Genomic DNA, 17401 nt, shown 5'->3' on the forward strand with positions numbered 1-17401 from the left:
CAGACTGAAGACACACAGCTGATTGAGCAGGCCCTCAGAGACTGCACAATACAAGCACAAAACTCTTGTTATACATTGTATTGGTATTAAGTTTAAAGCACTCGCATAATTAACATATCTGTGCCAGATTATTATTTAGACGTAGAGTATTTCCAGTGTTGCTTCATGTGAGGGGCAGATGTTTCTTTGGCTTGGGAGCAGGAAAAAGCTCAACTTTTTGTTCAAACCAAACAGGAGCAACACTGGGACATTTGAGAGGCATATTGTTTTTTCTCCTAGTGTAATGGTGTATTTCTGGTTAGCTGTTGTATATCACTGTATGTTGGCAATGGAAGAAATAGTTGAATAGAACGTTGCATCATGTTCCAATAAGCTGGAACAAACTGATTTCCTCTAATGTTGCTGTTTGGTGCAGCGTTGTCACTCTTCAGGCCACCACACCTTCATGACTCCATTTGCACTTCAGGAGCAGCCAGCTGTTTTCTGGCCTCAGGACCTGCTGTCATCACTTCCTTTATGGCCTGGTTTTCGCAGCCCTTAATTTGAATTTTTCAAACAGGAAATCCTACTTATGCTTAACCTGAGCAAGGGAGAAAAGAGCTGTCACCAATTGTTGTTTGGCTTTGATTTATGAGCATACAGTTAGATAGTTAGAGTGTATTTACAACTACAGTGATGAATTAATAAAAGTAAGAGTCTAGAATAGCAGAGACACATTGTAAAGCCGGGATTACATGGTAAAAGTAGAGGTATTACTAAAAAAACTGCTAAATAAAAGTTCCACTTTGAGGAAAGTAATTACTCATTAGTGAACCACAGAAGAAATTATGGGCTTTCTGGCCAGTTGCCATTAATTTCTAAAAAGAAACTACCATGACTAAAGACAGCTTACATTGTATTATAATTACTAGGCATTGCACAGTAATGGAAAAAGGACCTGCTAAAAACTCATTATTAATATTCCATAAACCTACAGAGCTCGCACTTGGAAATAGAGGAAGTAATATTCTGGCTGGGAGTGCGCCTTGGGGTAAAAATAAAATTCCTGGGTTACCTGAAGAATTGATTGCACAAAACAGAATATTTGAGAAGAGAGAGAGAGAGAGAGAGAGAGAGAAAAAGAGAGAGAAGGTAGAATTTGTAAAACTATTTTGTATGACAGAGGCTGATGCATTGTATAATATTTTTTTTATTCAAATTATAAAGATCTGACTCATTGCTGAAATGATCTATAAATGTCAGCTCCAATAGAAATGACTGTAATCTCAACAGTATTTGCATGCACAGCCTACAGAGGAAAAACTCCCACTGAAATCAGTTAGTCTTAAGCTTAATGCACACTACAGTATGTACAAACCAAAACAACGGAGGAGAAAAAAAATGTATTTTGTTTGCAGCTGTAATTGAAGCTCTTTTGGTTTGACCAAATACCAGCTTGGATACCTGTCATATAAATTCATGGTTGCAGCTCTCAGTTGTGCAATGTTTTGCTATATTTTGGAAAAAATTATATCTATACTGTGGTAATTTCAAAAGCAAAAATCATGTAATTTAATTTTATACAACTGTGTGGTTTGAGTCAGGAATTACTTCGCGGGAAAACAGGGTGCAGCCAAAACCTGCAAAAAACTAAAAATGAATTATTCGATTACAGTCCTGTATTGATGGAGGACAAATGCACTTCAAAGATGAAGCTCTCAAAACTAGTACTAATGTTAAAGACGTCTTCTACAGAACATAATTTATATCCTCCAAAGTACAGGCACATCCAGCAATTACACTGGTCCATGCGCTGCCATTAGTGCTGCACAAATAGCCTACTAACTTGTTTCCTAAATTTGAGAGCCAATATTTACATTTACATCATAATTCAATATTTTTGCACTGGTGTATTATTTCCCGCCTTAACTCTGTCAGGGCAACAAGGCAGTGTGATGATCAGAGACTGTGATTGATCAGCCCTGATTCAGTCCATTATAACTACAACCATCCAAGCTACTGACATATTCCTGATCAACATGCTGATTGTACAGTTGAGCATGGGCGAAAAATTATGTAAAGAAAAACTAACATAATATATTGTGTAAAATTATCAAGGTTAAGGTGCTGGTATTTGAGTAATTGGATTCATTTCTGTTGTTCATTACAGTTGCAGTAAAAAATAGATTGTAAGTTGTAACCTGGAAAAAAAATTAGAAAGATTACTGTGATGATCCTGAATTGTGTTTATTTCTCATCTCCTGTAAATAAAGGTGGATAAATATGTTTCAGCCATGCTGAAGTTTTAACTGATACTGTGTCAGAGTCAGTAAAACACAGTTTGAACTTTGTTTAGACAAGATTAAATTTGGTTTGGCTTATAGGTCACTTGACATTATAACTTTGTTCTCTCTGACTTTGCAGTGGTACAATTAATTTACCTCTGTCTCATATGGTATTTACCTTTGACTGTATCTTGAGCTCCTAAACATGAATCACTCTCATTGCCAGGCTTTGGTGCACACTGGTACATCTTCTGCTACCCTAGCTGTGTCAACAAAGACATTTTTATTTATTCATCTCTTAGTGTTCTCACTATATCCTCTTGATATAACTGCTTTATATAGTTTCCTCAGCAATATGAGTTTGTTTTATTCCTACAGTTCTGCACATGCTAAACATTTGATTTTACCGCTTCGTTTATCTCACTTAAGCCACACTCTTTTAAATTGAGATGAACTAAGTGAAGTGAATGTATTTGATTGAAATAAAACAAAACAAAGGGAGCATCAGTGCATCTCGGTTGCAATTTCAAATGCAACATCACATGCGCTAGGTGGTGCACTGTGTAAGTGAGCAAGTTTATAGGGTTTGATCATTAGTAACAAAATCTGTTGCTCAGTAGCGCCACTTGCGCTTGGCCTAGCGGCAATACCTATCAGTCTTGTGTTATTACAGCCCTCATGACCACGACACTGCCAAGTTAGCCACACTAAAAGGGGGAAGTTGCTCCCAGGACTTTCAAAATAAAATAGTTACCGATGATAACATGTTGCAGCATCTTTTTGTGCCACGTGGTACTTAAAGAAAAGCAAATATATTATTCAGTAATTAAATATGAATGGCAACTTTAGTTCTTCCGAAGGCTGTATTTATAGTAATATCCATGATATTGAATAAAAAATAATCCTGTACGTTTACTTTGCCGGAAAAGTTACCTGCTGTCTGATGTGTGTATGTCTGTCTTCGGCTAGCTTGACAAAGCTTTGACCACGAATGAGCCAATAGGCTGTGGAAGGCAGAGTTGTCCCTGTGGCCGCCATTAAAGAAAGGAATCCATGAATTCAAATGGAAACCAACAGGAACCGAGGCTGAAAAAATGATCGAAATAATCGTTAAAATATAGGCCGATGGCATATTTCGAGAGGTTTTTACAGGATGTATTTCGTTTTTAGACTAAATTTTGCGAAGGAGGAGTAAGACAGGACGTTTTTATTTTTTTAAGCAGAGACCGTTTTAGGGCTAAGGGGGAGGGGGAGAGTTGCTTCTTTGCTCTCCTTTTCTTTTTGTTTTATGAACATTTGTCGCTTCCTTAAATTTGTTTTTACTGTGTGCTTTTGAGATGTCGACTTAAAGACCACACAGTCTCTTTTATCCGCTTTTAGCTCCAGCGGGGGAACTGCAATCGGAAGGTTGTTGAATTAACTATCCTCCAGCCAAATGTTACAAAAAATATTTCTCGTTGATTAAGCCTGCACATCATAGAAAATACAAATCCGCAAATTGTTCTTTATTTCCCGGGAAGTGAAATGATGGAGCGTTGGATCTCACAGTGAAGAAGGATGAGTTCTTGTTTTGTACCAAACGGGGCCAGCTTGGAGGATTGCCATTCCAATCTATTCTGTCTGGTAAGAGATTTAAAACTAAAGGAAAGCAGCCATTTTTAACTAGCTGAACAGGGGCTAAGCTAACGTTAGCCACAGAGGCATCAGTTGATAGTAGCTTAGCTAGGCTTACGGCCCTGTCGAGCTGACATCTTTTCAGGACAAGGTATCCCACTCCGCTAATGTTATCATGTCCCCTTCTTTCAACACTTTGTCACTTAGTTGTAACAGCCTGTCTATTGCAACACCTCATTTCTACTAAATTTTCATTTTTCTTTTCGCAAACCAAAACACTCGAGGTTAACGCCACTCGCTTGTTAAGCTTCACTTACTACATATCACAGGACAGACATAGCAACATATCGCCTGTTAGCACGGAAATAAATGTTGTGCATTTTACTGCCAGAAGCTTGACTGTGTTTCCCAGTGAGTTACTTGTTGTAGCACTTTCTCCCCTATACCTCAACACCTTGTTTATTAGAAACTTGCTATCTTGTTCTCATTACATTTCCACTATGTTTTATCAAGTGGTGCCCGGCAAACCAAACACTTCATGCACTTCAGTTTGCAGCTTTAAGTTAAATCACTGAGACTGGGAAAACATGGTGCATTTGCTGCTGAGTTTAGTTTTTTGTGCATAACACTGACAACTCGTGGATGAACGAATGTCAATGCCGAACTTGCACAGCTTGTTGATAAAAGCACCCCCTCCCCTCATGTCTTGCCTAGAAAGCTCTTTTTAGCAACAAACATTAACAAGATTGTTTGGGTTAACAATATTTTGCAAGCGTTAATATGTCATCATCTTGTTTGTCAGTGGCTCAATCTCCTTGGACTTCATTTGCTAGTATTCACACCAACTAGGGCACAGGCCCCAGGCTGATTTATATAATCTCTGGCATGCATTCCTGGGCATTGCAAACATCTAGGTAGCTGCATATCTCAGCTGTACTTTCTGTTACTACAAGCTACAGTATAAATTGGGAGGAAGTGTGTGATGCGTTAACCTGTTTGTCAGTCATTGAATTTCTTTTTCATCATATCATTTTGTCAGTTGTGGGTAGTTGACTTTACCCTAAATAGTTGTGGTTATGCTGCTACTGGCTTGATGTTCACAGGTATTATTTAAATCCCCTCTGAGATAAATAGTACAGTGAGCGAATAGTCCACAGGCGTTGCCACTACAGCCAGCGTAAAGGCATTGTTTGAGTGTACAGTCCCTCCTCTGGCAGGATAATCAGGAACATGGTCTGAGTGTGTTTGTTGTTGCAGTTAATTGGCTTGTCAGCAGGCTTAACAGTTTCACTTATAGGTTAGCCCAGGACTGTAATGCTACCTTTGTGTGCTCACTTTAACATCTTGCATCCAGAGTTGGAAGTTGTTGATATGATTTGTCAAATGCTGAGAGGTAACACTTAAAAAAAGTTTTTTTTTTTTTTTTTAATAGATTAAATGATTCAATTTGCGGTTCAGTGGCAGACGTATACGACCACAAAGTGCGTAGACTGTAGATTAATTTGTTAATGAGGAGTGTGGGTAAAAATGCATTAATAGTGATATTGACATAGAATGTAGTATAATAACGATACAGTGAAATAGTACACTTCTTTGCATCACAAACTGACACTGCTTCCAAGCTGTCCGCCCCCCTGAAGCTAACATTTCATTGCAGAAAATCCTCACTCTCTCAATACTACTCTTTGGGTCGATTGTGTGTGCTGAACTTGTAATTACAATGTTTACGACAGCACTTGAAGGCAGTGTTGGCTACAGTGGACAGGCGAGGTAGTGGCTGGTAGTTGTGGTGCTGTGCCTGTCTGGCTGACATTTTCCTGCACAGTGAGACTAAGCATAACACCACTGCTGTTATGACTCACTCACTGAACAGACTCCACTTTGTGGTTTTATGGTGAAAGAATGTGAACACATTGTGGCAACCCCCCCCCCCCCCCCCCCCCTTTCGTTTTTCAGTGGATAATCTTCTCTGGAGTAAGATACTACTTGTTGCATACTTTTTTTAAATATATTTTAAAGTGGACTTGTTGGAATTAACTTGGAGAGTAATGTTATTTTATCTGTTCCCCTGTCTGGCGATAGCATTGAATGAGGCTTACAATAAATGAACAAGAACTATGTATAAACTAGCTTAAATGAAACTTATTGAATTTGCATTCTCCTCAACCAAAAATGCAAAGGCACACGTGTGTTTCATGTTTGCCATGACAGGGTAAACTGAAGGAGAGAGGTGACAGACAGGAAAAGACAGCGACTCGGTGGAGAAGAAGCATCTGCAACATCTGATTTGAACAGCTTCACCTGTTGCTTTCCTCATATCTTGAAAGGCAGGAAGGCAGCTGTTTGAACACAGTGTTCCCTGCTGAGACCCAGAGCCCTAAGTGGCCAGAGGGAAGGTGAGCAGCTGGCAAAATCAGGGGTCGTAACCCCTCAAGTACGCATCACCTCAGGAAAACTTATTGCCCATATCCAGTGTCTTTGGCCTTAGATTCCCTCCAACAGCAGCAGTGTGATTTTTGGCTTTGGCATATGAAAGCTAAAACTTTTAATGACCCGTATTGCTCGTCCTGCCAGGACATTTTATAAGCAGTTGCTCACATACCTGAGCATTTTCTAAGACACAGAAAGAGGGAATAACTGTGCAGATTCATAGCAGTGCACAAAGTGTGTTGGGCACATTCATTCACACAGCCTGCATGTGGAACACAAGTTGGAAGGAAATACATAGATATCCTTGGCACCCTCTGTTTTTGCACACAGGCTGCCTCTAATTTATTTTGAAAGGACAGACAGAACAACTGCAGAAGGCACATTTATCCTTGATAGAGCAGTCTGTCTCTTTTTTTATTGTTGATGAGGAGAGGAGTGAAGTACTGATGTGTCTAGTCTTTGACAGAGAGGCTATTCAGTTCTGCCTCTTCAAATTCAGAGTATTTAAGGACAGAAGTAAATATCCTTTTCTGTAGCAGGGATAAGATACAGCCCGCAGTTTGCTTAATACACAATCACATTACACAAATCTGATTAAAACAATCATGACAACAAAAACAAAACGGATAAAAACTATAAGCAGGGTGATGTATGTAAGTAGTAACTTTTGAATGCTATTGTAAATGCAATTTAACACCATCTTTATTCCTAAATAATAGACCCTATGGCACATCAATGCAAATATAGACATTGCTTGTTTAAGAAGTAAAAGCCTTTAAAATCATGTGTAAAACTTATACAGCATTCAGCTACATAGTGAATGTAGTGTTCTATTATGATGAAGTTGTACAAGATGCATTGTGTTATTAGTCATCTGTAAGGCAGCTATTTCCTAAAATACAGTCTTTTCTTATGTTTCAAAGCCAGACCACTGCCACTCAGCAGTGCTACACAAACCTTCATCATATCATCACTTTGCAAATATAAAGATAAACTTTAAGTATTTCAATAGGGACACTTGTTTTTATTATATTGTTTGCAGAATCATTGATTGCATAAACAGTTTCTATTTCATTTTAATCAGTCTTTATTAGTTACATCTATTATGAATCAGAAGTGCAAATACTTGGCTCATTTCCTGTGTAAACAAAACAGATTCTGGTTGAAATTTCGCTGGAAGAGACTCGTTTCTTTGAAACTGACTACAGACGTTTCGTCTGATTCTCGCAAAGAAGCTCAGCAGGTTTAAACAAACTCACTCAGCTGTAAAGCTGTGTCAGGACCTCACTTATCACTTTTCTCACCAGTGTTGTGGTTATTGTCTATGTGTGTATGGGGTAAGACCAACCCACTCAAAAGTCAGTATAGTGACATAAAAACTGTTTATGAAGTTTCCCTTTGGTTCCATGTTAAGTCCAACTTGTCACCACATCCACACAGTATTGAGCTCAGCAGCTCACTGGAAGTGTTTTTGTTGAAGTGCTGTCTAACTTCCAATCAATGCAGAAGAGAAAAGACGGCTCTAAATGTCAGCGATTGCCTTTTAACTCCATGCTGCAGATGGTCAACATTATGCACTGCATAAATTGTCATTACACTTAAACTTTTGCAGCACTCTTCTCTTCAGTGTAGTCCAGCCACATCTGGAGACAACTTTATATCCATATGTCTGTTACTGCAGCTCTTCCTCCTTGTGTAGTATACATGTCTCTATATACGATATACAAATGACTTTGTTCATCTTGATTTTGTTGGAGGGCAAACGCTGCTTGCTCCATTGCTAATGAGTCCATGTATTCTCTGAGCCAGTTATCCATACGGTAACAGTCCTTTTTCTGTGTTTTCCAACTCATTAAGATCCTATCCTATTCACTGCCAAAAATTCAGGTGTAATGAGGCACTGTATTTGCTTTTGTTACACCCACAAGTTCTCTTCCAAGTGAACATGTAACCAGGCAATAAGGAATCTGTACATTTACCCTTAATGACAGGCAATTAATTATATCCAACCAAAACCTCATTACATCAGGACAAAGCCATAACATGTGCATGAGTGTACCAACTTCCAGCTAGCGATGCACCTGTCTGATACTGTCTGATTCATTTTCTTTATTCAACGTGGTGCCAAATGAGCTCTGTGTAAAATTATAGATTGGATTATTTTAGACCTCACACCATTTGAGACTTGTGTAGTAGTTTTCAAACTACCCATTGAGCTGTGGTTAGGTGTTCACCCATGTCATGTTCCCAACACATTTGAAGCGAGTCAGTGGCAGCATCTTGTTCAGAGACAAAGTTCATGATCAGTATTGTTCATATGCTCTTTTACTCCTTTTGGCAGCATATGATTTAAGAGTAGATTAGAGTAAATATTGTAAGTGTTGTGCACCTATCAAAGCAGATTGTTTTTCAGTTCATCAAATGGTTGATAAGTTTAGATAAGTATTGTGAGTGCTGCATCTGCTGTGATCATTAATTGCAGTGTAATAATAATAAATTGAAGTGGCTGTTGATAAAGTTTGGTATTGAGGATGAAGGCTGGTCAAATATAGATTTAGAGTAATAAACATGTAATAAACATGCAGAGAGTCATTTATTACTGGGGATAATTGCTTATTGACAGTAACACAAAGCCTTTGGTTATACTTCCCCCTGTATACCACAGTTGCTATAGTGAAGAGTTTTTGGTAAGGTATATATTGTAAATGAGAGATTCATAATATATTCAGCTGCCTACTTGGCAGAGAAACTGCACCATAGATGAAAATATTCTGGTAGTAACAGAACCAGTCACAAAAGGGTTATGAATAGCTCTGTAAGGTGAAGACTCAGGCTTTCTGCTCTTGTAGGCTGTTGTATTTCATTCACACATTAACAGTGCTGCAGCAGCATTAATCAGTATTTTAGCTGCGAGTGCTACTACAGAAGCCAAACTTCAGAAATGAACCAGGTCAAAGTTTCAGTGCCCCACAGGATGGAGTCGGTCGGCTCACTTTTCCCTGCGTGTGCAGTTGTACTGCAGTCACTATAGATAATAACAAGAAGCATGCAAGTGTTTTCTCTGCATGCCATTTTAGAAGTCATCTGATTTCAGGCTGACTCTTAATTAAACAATTTAACCCTTTCATGACCACACATGACTCAGTGTTGCCTTTTTAATACATAAAATACATAATTTGTCAGGTGAGAGTCTGTAACCAGCAAATGTTTTTATTATTTCTTCTACTACTAAAAATTATTTACACTTAAGAACACTTAAGACTTAATCCAGGTTGTCATCAGTTTATATTTTATTTGATCCACAAATCAATTAAAGGTGTAATTGTTCAGATTGTAACTGCTTAATTAGGTAGGATGGAGAGCTGTATGTATTTACTTATATTCTTTTGTTCTTCTTTGTAACTTTTACACAGATTAAAGTACAGTAGGATATTTAGGAATAAATGCCTTAAAACCCTCTGTGTGTGTGTGTGCGTGTGTGTGTGCGTGTGTGTGTGTGTGTGTGTGTGTTTGTGTGTGTATATATATATATATATATATATATATATATATATATATATATTACATACATCAAGTCTGAAACCTGAAAAGGTTTTTAGTAAGACTTAATGCTGATGCAAAACAAGATAATGCACTCTACTACAGCAATAATACAATGTAAAGGAATTATGTTGTAACTGTATTCACTTTTATTCACTGCTGTGTTGGATGTGGCCTGTAAGAGCAATGATTATGTATCTGTATTGTATTAAGTTGTCCTTGGTTACAGTTAGGTTTACTTATGAGACTTGGGGTTAACCTAAAACATGAATTCATAAGGGTTATTTCAGACAATGCCAGCACATTTGGATAATGAAAAAATAGTTACTGTAACCGCTAGTTAGCAGTAGTTACCGAAACAATCATTTGAATACAAGTTATGTAATTCAAAACAACGGATCAGTGCCCTGTGACCAGCGTGATGCCTGGCTGTCTGAGTGCAGCACATAATCGTGTCTAAAAGTGTGAAACCAATATCTATGAAGGGAAGAGGCCTATAATAAAATCTGTAGGGTACTCATGAACAAAACCTTTCATACAGTGAAACACATAATGCCACTGGGGACCGGCCATGGTCAGTAAGATGATGGTGGTGTTCCTGTGCTAATTGCTTATCTGTGCTGCTTATGATCTGGTTTCACAGTTAACCGTTGTCCCCACCCTCCCTTTGCATTGCGTGCACAGATGTTTCCGAGCAAGACGCAGGTGTAATGTAGTGCTTCTCACACTCCAGCAGGAAGGAGAAGCCTGACTGCTGCAGCTCTGCCGTTACACACAGACCAAACTCTGCTACTTGCACCTTAATACTTGTCCTTCGCATGTGTAGCAGCTTTTGAAATCCTTACAAGGCAGGTTGTTCTTCGGAGATCGTGATGTTTTGAACCAGACAACTTTTGTGTTAAGTTATGTTGACACTATAATGCAACCATGGGCCTTTATATGCTTTCCAGACCCAATTTTCTCTCAGAGTCCAATTTAAATACATGCTTTCTGATTATTGATGAAGCCCATAGTGGTAACTTAATTGTGGAATAACAGTTCAGCCTGTATACCGCTGCAGTGTTACCTCAGATAAATGTAGTCAAAACAATTTCTAATCAAGTTTTTTTTTTGAAAATCATTTGTCGACCCGTATGAAGTCACTGCTTCTTACGGCTTGCTAACTTGTTGTTGTGATCCAGCTCTGCTCCAGCTGACGCCACACAATGCTCTGTTTTGACAGTCCCCAGCCTACCCCAACCCTCACCACACACCATCACAAATAACTCCACAAATCTCCCAGCTTATCCCTAGCCAGGCGAAAGACCACCGCTTCGCCACAACCACGGGTAATCACTTGTTCAGGCTCAGCGCATCTGCACTTGAGTTAAGATATCCCCTGAATTGTAATGGATTAATTGGTTGAATATACAGAGGGACAGCTTGCCAACTCAGCCTGAATGAAATAGGACTAAACGGCATGAAAATGAGCAGTCCATGTTCGCACAGATTACTTGAAATGTCTACAAGGATAGATAAAGGACCGAGATTGCCAGCTGAAATGGGAATGTCTGCCTTAAGGCATTGTGTGTGTGTGTTTTGTGGTAGTTAGTGTTTGTGTGCATGCATGTGTTTAGGTAGACATGGGTCAGTTGGTGCTTAGCTGATAAGCAGCAGTGGTAGCTACCGGTGGAGTGTAATGCTCCTGCTTTAACACTTAATAACCCCGCCAGTGATTTACTGCCTGTGAGGCTTTTTCCTGTGTGTTTTGTTCTCTCTATAAAAGCCAGACAGTGTTTATAGAAAGGCAAAGCACACACACACCCCCAGCACTCACCAATAATGAGGATTAAGGTGGTGAGACCACATTTACTAGCATTACTTTTTTTCCTATTTGTGTTTCCAACATGTTGTTCATGGTGATATTGAAAGTACCAGAAGCATAAGTATGCAGTTCTTTGCAGAAACAAACAGTTGTCCCAATTTTTTAGGGGCTGCTCAGCACAGGTTTACTCTGAGATGCTAAGTGGATCTTGAAGCAGCAACTCTGCAAACTGTAACACTCCTCCCCCCCTTGTCTTGCAGGCTGACTTGACAGGGATCAAATGGAAGAAGTTTGTGTGGCAGGGTCCCACCTCTGCACCCATCCTCTTCCCGGTGACGGAGGAGGATCCCATCCTATGCAGCTTCAGCCGCTGCCTGAAGGCCGACGTGCTAAGTGTATGGCGGCGAAGTCAGCGGCAGGGCCGGAGGGAGCTTTGGCTCTTCTGGTGGGGGGACGACCCTAACTTCGCAGATCTCATACACCACGAGCTTGCAGGTGGGGCACCCTTGGCATACACATAAGGGCATGTAATTTTGAAAAGAAATGCATGTTTTATTAAGCTGTGCGGGTACATCCTCTTTATGCTGCTTCCTCAGTACATGAAGGTCAGAGGTCAGGGTAAGCTACAGAACAACATCCAGGGTGCTTGTAGAGATTCAGTGATTGAGTTCAGGGGAACAGGATCTCTGACGCAGAGCTGGTTCTGCTCCTCGAAGAACAGTTAATTTACCCCCCTGCAGCAAGATAGTTAGGCAGATAGTCAGCCAAGTAAGTTTTTCCAGTTGGTTGGGAAAATTAAGAGACAGAGAGGAAGACAGAGAGAGAAAGGTTCGCTATTCTATTTTTCTTAGTCACTACTCAGAGAATATGTTCTCGACTCCACCAATGCACCTTTTGTTGGATCCACTCAAGGTTATATAGCTAAAAGAATGATGGCGATAAAAGATAACGTGAAGTGTAGAGAGCTCACAGCTTTTGTAACAAAGGCACTTTAACATAGATCTCTTTGTCAAGATATGTTATTGGCTGTACAGTGAATAAAGATACAGATTCCACTGCTTGATTGTCAGGTAGGCACAGGGAGTGAGGACCTCAGGGAAGTCTTAAAATCTGTGTAATCTGATACCTCCCTAATGCTCCCCCTCACCCTCCTCTGACTGATGAGCTAGCCAGCAAGGCTGGTAGTGCCAACACCTGCAGGGAAACTCCCTCTCCCTGGACACACTGGGCATCACACTGTCTTATTATTGGATGTGTGTCTGAGAGAGGATTATTATATCCAAGTGTCCGCTGCCCTACAGCAGATGAATCTGCACCTTGCATTTTATTTTGGCAGAAAGTAGAACAAGCGGGCTAAAGTCACATGTCACCATTCTGCAGAGGATGAACAGGAAAGGAGGTATAAGAAACTGAGTTCAGTCCTATCATAACTTCAGCAAGAAACACAGCGTGCAGGAGCAGCCATGCAGAAACGAAGCAAATGCATCCACCCCCCACTTTCTTCTTTTCCCTCTTCAGTAACAGTGACATTAGTGGTGGGAGATGGGAAAAGGCCATCTTTATTCATGCTCTCTGCCATGTAGATTGAACTTTGGAATCTGAGCCAAGCACAGCCCGTCTGTGACCCTCCTTCATTATGGGACATTGTGCCTGAAGGGGACTCAAAATGGGAGCTGAAGGCTACGATGGGCAGCTCATTCAGGCCTAACGGGTCCCCGTAATAACCTGAAGCGTCTGGCTCGGGCCCTCTAATGGAGTGTGCTACATTTCAAGTAGGAGGGGGTGGTATGGAGAATCTATATTTGGGAATTGTTGGAGTCACTGCTGTGTTTCTACACAGGCTTTGGGGAGATTAAGCATGTGTTTAAGGAGATAAAAATTAGATAATTGAATATTGACCAGTAAATCTGCACCATATTTCCTTCCAGGTGTACCAACACAAAATGATGAATCGTGTTTTTGCAGGACTCTGGGCTGGTCTTGTTTTAGATGTTGTGTTACCTGAATTTTTAATAAAACACCATGGTGCAGTGCATCTCTTCCTCCCTGTCCCTGCGGACAGTCACAGAGACTTGCATCCTGAGCACCTGATGAGATATTTCACATTCCCCACCACCCATGTTCCTCAAGTGTTTTACACCCTGACTCAGCTGTGTCTCAGTGTGAATGGTTCCAAGATGGGTGATGTTATAATCTGTGTTTCCTGTTTTGGAAGCCGTTGCACTGTACTCTTGAGTGGAAGATGCCTTCAACTCTCTGAGCCTTTCCCCCTTCTGTAGCTGCTGCGGGGCTCTGCCAGCGAAATGAAGCAGGGCAGCCTCTCTAGATGGATGTAAAGTCAGCCGGAGGGCTGCTTTCTCTCCTCCTCCCTCCCCTAACCTCTGATCTGCAGCTGCTGATCACTCTGTTCAGGATGGTGTGTCCTGAGACCTGATAATACAGCTGAGACAGGGATGGAAGAATGTCAGGATCTCTGTCCAGATGGCTTTACCTGTATCTCTCAACCTGTGTGTCTGGCCTCTTCTCAAGATATTTAGTGCAGTGCACTTCTGAGTCCTCCTTGGAAGGCCCCAGATTCCAGCTGGTTTTAACTCTGACTGTTTAACCGGGAACAAGTGGGAAGGTGAACGGCAAGTGTCAGGTGAATGTTGATAGAGTAGACAATGAAAAGTTTTCTGGGTCCTGAGCACCAGGGTTGAAGAGCACTGCTCTGGCACTGTGTGTGTGTGTGTGTGTGTGTGTGTGTGTGTGTGTGTGTGTGTGTGTGTGTGTGTGTGTGTGTGTCTGTGTGTCTGTGTGTCCGTGTGTCCGTGTGTCCGTGTGTCCCAAGGATGATGACTGACAGCCGGCTCTGTTTCTGGACTCTCCTGGGCGCTCTGCCTGTGGAGGTGCGAATCGACAAATAACAGGTAGCATTGGCAGGGCAGACTGTGGCAGGATCAGCCCAACCCGTGCACTGAACTGGAATGTCACAACTGATGTCGCCTTTTAACCACCACTCTCTTTTTTGCCACCAGTTCGATGTAATTTTTTTTGCCTTTGGTCCTTGGCTGTCTTGGGAATTGTAGAAAGTGTTCTTTTCTTTCTGTGTTTTCAGCTTCTTTTTAGTCTTTAGTGCAATGTTGGCGGTAAACATGAAAATCCGGTCTTTCCTTTCATTTTCGGCAGCTGAAATAGCGCTTGCTCGTCCCCCCCCACCACCCTCTTCCATCCTCATTAGATTAGCGGCCTGTGAAAGTCTTTTAATTTTGAGCAAGTGCCATTTCTGTATACCAGTGTGCCAGTAATCCCTTCTCTCCAGGGAGATCAGGGGAGAAGGAGTGAGCAAGAGAGATGAGAGTAGTGAAGGGCGGAAAACTTGAGGGATCTTTTAACGTCTGACACTTAATCACCATTGAAGAAATGTAAGGGTAACAAACCACCAAGCCCCTTTTCTACGCTGTTGGACAACCCGCCTTACTTGCAACACAACGGGAAAACCAATTCTAATCTTCCCCTGGCCATGCACAGAAATTATTCCCAACAAGAGAATGCTGTTGCTGAATTAAATGGCTTGCCTCCCCCCTCCCAGTGGTTGACTATAGGCACGTATTCTTATGCAAATCCTATACTCTCCTCGTCGCCCTCCCCTCAAAAGCTGGTGGAGTCTCCTGACCAGGGGCATCTAAAGCAAAAGATAAATGGCGGCCTTTTCCTCCTCTCAAAGACCCACTGATCTTTTTTTTTTGCATAGAAATTAAGAATAGATGTCTGTATGTGAGGGTAATTGCTCTCTGGTACATTTCTTCTAAATTCTTACTAGTGTGCCCTGGTCCCTTTCCCCTGCACTGCAAGTCCCATCGGGGCTTTCACTGCACCACGTTCCCCTTCCCCTCGTAGGCCTTTCCTAGCTCACTGTTCCCTCAGCTGCATGTGACTCATGTGGTGGGCTACACGTTGTATTATTAGCTGTTAATGGCAAGGTTAAAAGGGAGATTGGTCATCAGCAGTTCAGAACAGGTTATCAGCCATCTCCACCGTGGTCCCTGGAGCTCACACATCTATTCATTAATGGGTGCTGGGTCAGATCTCTAGAGAATGACGGAGAAAAGAGGTGGGGGAGGGATGAGGAGAGGATTGCATTTAAAATGTCCATCGCCGCCACTGGTTGATGATGAACACATTGTCTGGGTTCATCCGGTGACTGACTGAAGAAAAGCTCAATTTAGCAGCATTTGTGTTTTCACAGTTATCTCCTGAGCATAGTTTTTGCTGGTATTCAGTAACGTTTGGAATTTTTCTAGCTCTGCCATTTTCACGGGAATGTTTTTTGTTCTTGTTTGACCACTTTCTTCCATGCCTATTTGAATCAAAGGTGAAGAAAAAAACAACCCTTCTTTGCACCTCCGGGCAAAATATCTAGTTCCAAAGGGCATATATCAGTAGTCTGTGAACGTTGTGCTGGCTGAAAGTTTCACTTTTTTACAGGCCAACCTATTTTTTTTCCCCCTCTTCTTCTAAGAAAAAAATCTCAACTTCAAAATTATTGAACTGCCCTTATATCTGTGAGAGAGGCTCTGTGTGAAGCACTACCTGCAGAATACAGGTCCTAATAAGTTTGTTGACAACAAATATCCATAAACAGAGAAGGATGTTATTGATGGTCAGATGGTGAACAAAAAAAAAAAACTGCGCAGGCAAAACCAGCTTATCTGCATTTTGGGACTTTTACACATTTTTGTGGCACAAGCTCGATCATCAGCGAACATGTAGTGAGAGCGGACAGATCTGTTTCCTGCTCTTCACACACTCATAATACTCTTCCTGCCTTCTCCAATACAGGAAACGCTCTATGGATCTAAAATTAAACTCTTGCAGATTAAACTGTTACAAATGAATTCAGTCAAATTTTAGAAATGCAAACAGATATTTCCCACATGTGACTTGTTTAAAGTCAATGACAAGGAGCCTTTTAAATAACTCAATAAGTGATTTATTGGTTGTGTGGCATGCTGATGTAGTGCACATGGTAGACTTCAAGCTCATTTCCTGGTAATCTAAGTTAGACAGCTGTGATTTTAAATAATCAATTGTATTAAGTTCTATAAATCATGTTTATTTGATCGGTGCTGCTCCCTGGTGCTTGGTTCCATTGGCCCGCAGAACATCAATACTACTGTTTTTTTTCCCCAGTCGCCTATTTCAACAAAAGAAAGATCGTAGGACCATATTTTCCTATAACAGAGGCAAAATGTCAAACCATCTGTTATATGGATATCTGACTATGCACTTGCAGTCTTATTTTAATGACTGCAATGGCATATTTGCTCTCTTGGATTGTGACAGGAGCGATGACACACAAAAATTACTGTGATATAAATTCAGCCCTGCAATGATGTAAGGCCCATTGTAAGCACTGTAGCCCAGTGGGTGCCCCAGGCAAGGATTCAGAAAGGAGAAATGCCACTCACTCTTTAGAGTTTCCAAATGTTATTGACTTGGACAGCCTGTGAAAGTCAAACTGAATCTCCACACTTAAGCTGTAAACATGGGAACTTTAAAGTGGAGAGGGAAAAGTCCACTATGTGAACTCCGGGCTTAAACAATTAAGAAACTGATTTGCAATATGTTATTGGTGTTTGTCTTTAACTGATCTCAGCCAATGGCATGTTCTCATTTCACTTCTATTTGATCACTTCCAAACAACCGTTGAAATGCCCAGTTTTGGTGCAGGTTTGTTGGGAATACACACATTGCTGTGGATGTGCAT

At 40.9% G+C, this 17401-nt stretch overlaps 1 protein-coding gene across 2 annotated transcripts in view; it reads left to right on the plus strand.

Annotated features, from left to right (window-relative positions):
- Positions 1 to 3282: 3282 nt before the first annotated feature.
- Positions 3283 to 17401, plus strand: part of med13a (mediator complex subunit 13a) — a 73081-nt gene continuing 58962 nt past the window's right edge. Inside the window, exons 1-3 of one of the 2 annotated variants that reach the window (XM_087177109.1) lie at positions 3283 to 3671; positions 3785 to 3887; positions 11913 to 12147. In XM_087177109.1, coding sequence (XP_087033235.1) covers positions 3822 to 3887; positions 11913 to 12147 — 301 coding nt within the window. In that variant the 5' untranslated portion in view covers positions 3283 to 3671; positions 3785 to 3821. Of the gene's footprint in view, positions 3888 to 11912; positions 12148 to 17401 lie in introns of both variants that reach the window. The other variant, XM_023418249.2, reaches the window with a different exon arrangement.

This window comes from Seriola lalandi, unplaced genomic scaffold (genome assembly GCF_002814215.2).
Source record: "Seriola lalandi dorsalis isolate HSWRI2012SDOR001 ecotype SW California unplaced genomic scaffold, Sedor1 jcf7180002054581, whole genome shotgun sequence".
Taxonomy (NCBI): Eukaryota; Metazoa; Chordata; class Actinopteri; order Carangiformes; family Carangidae; genus Seriola; species Seriola lalandi.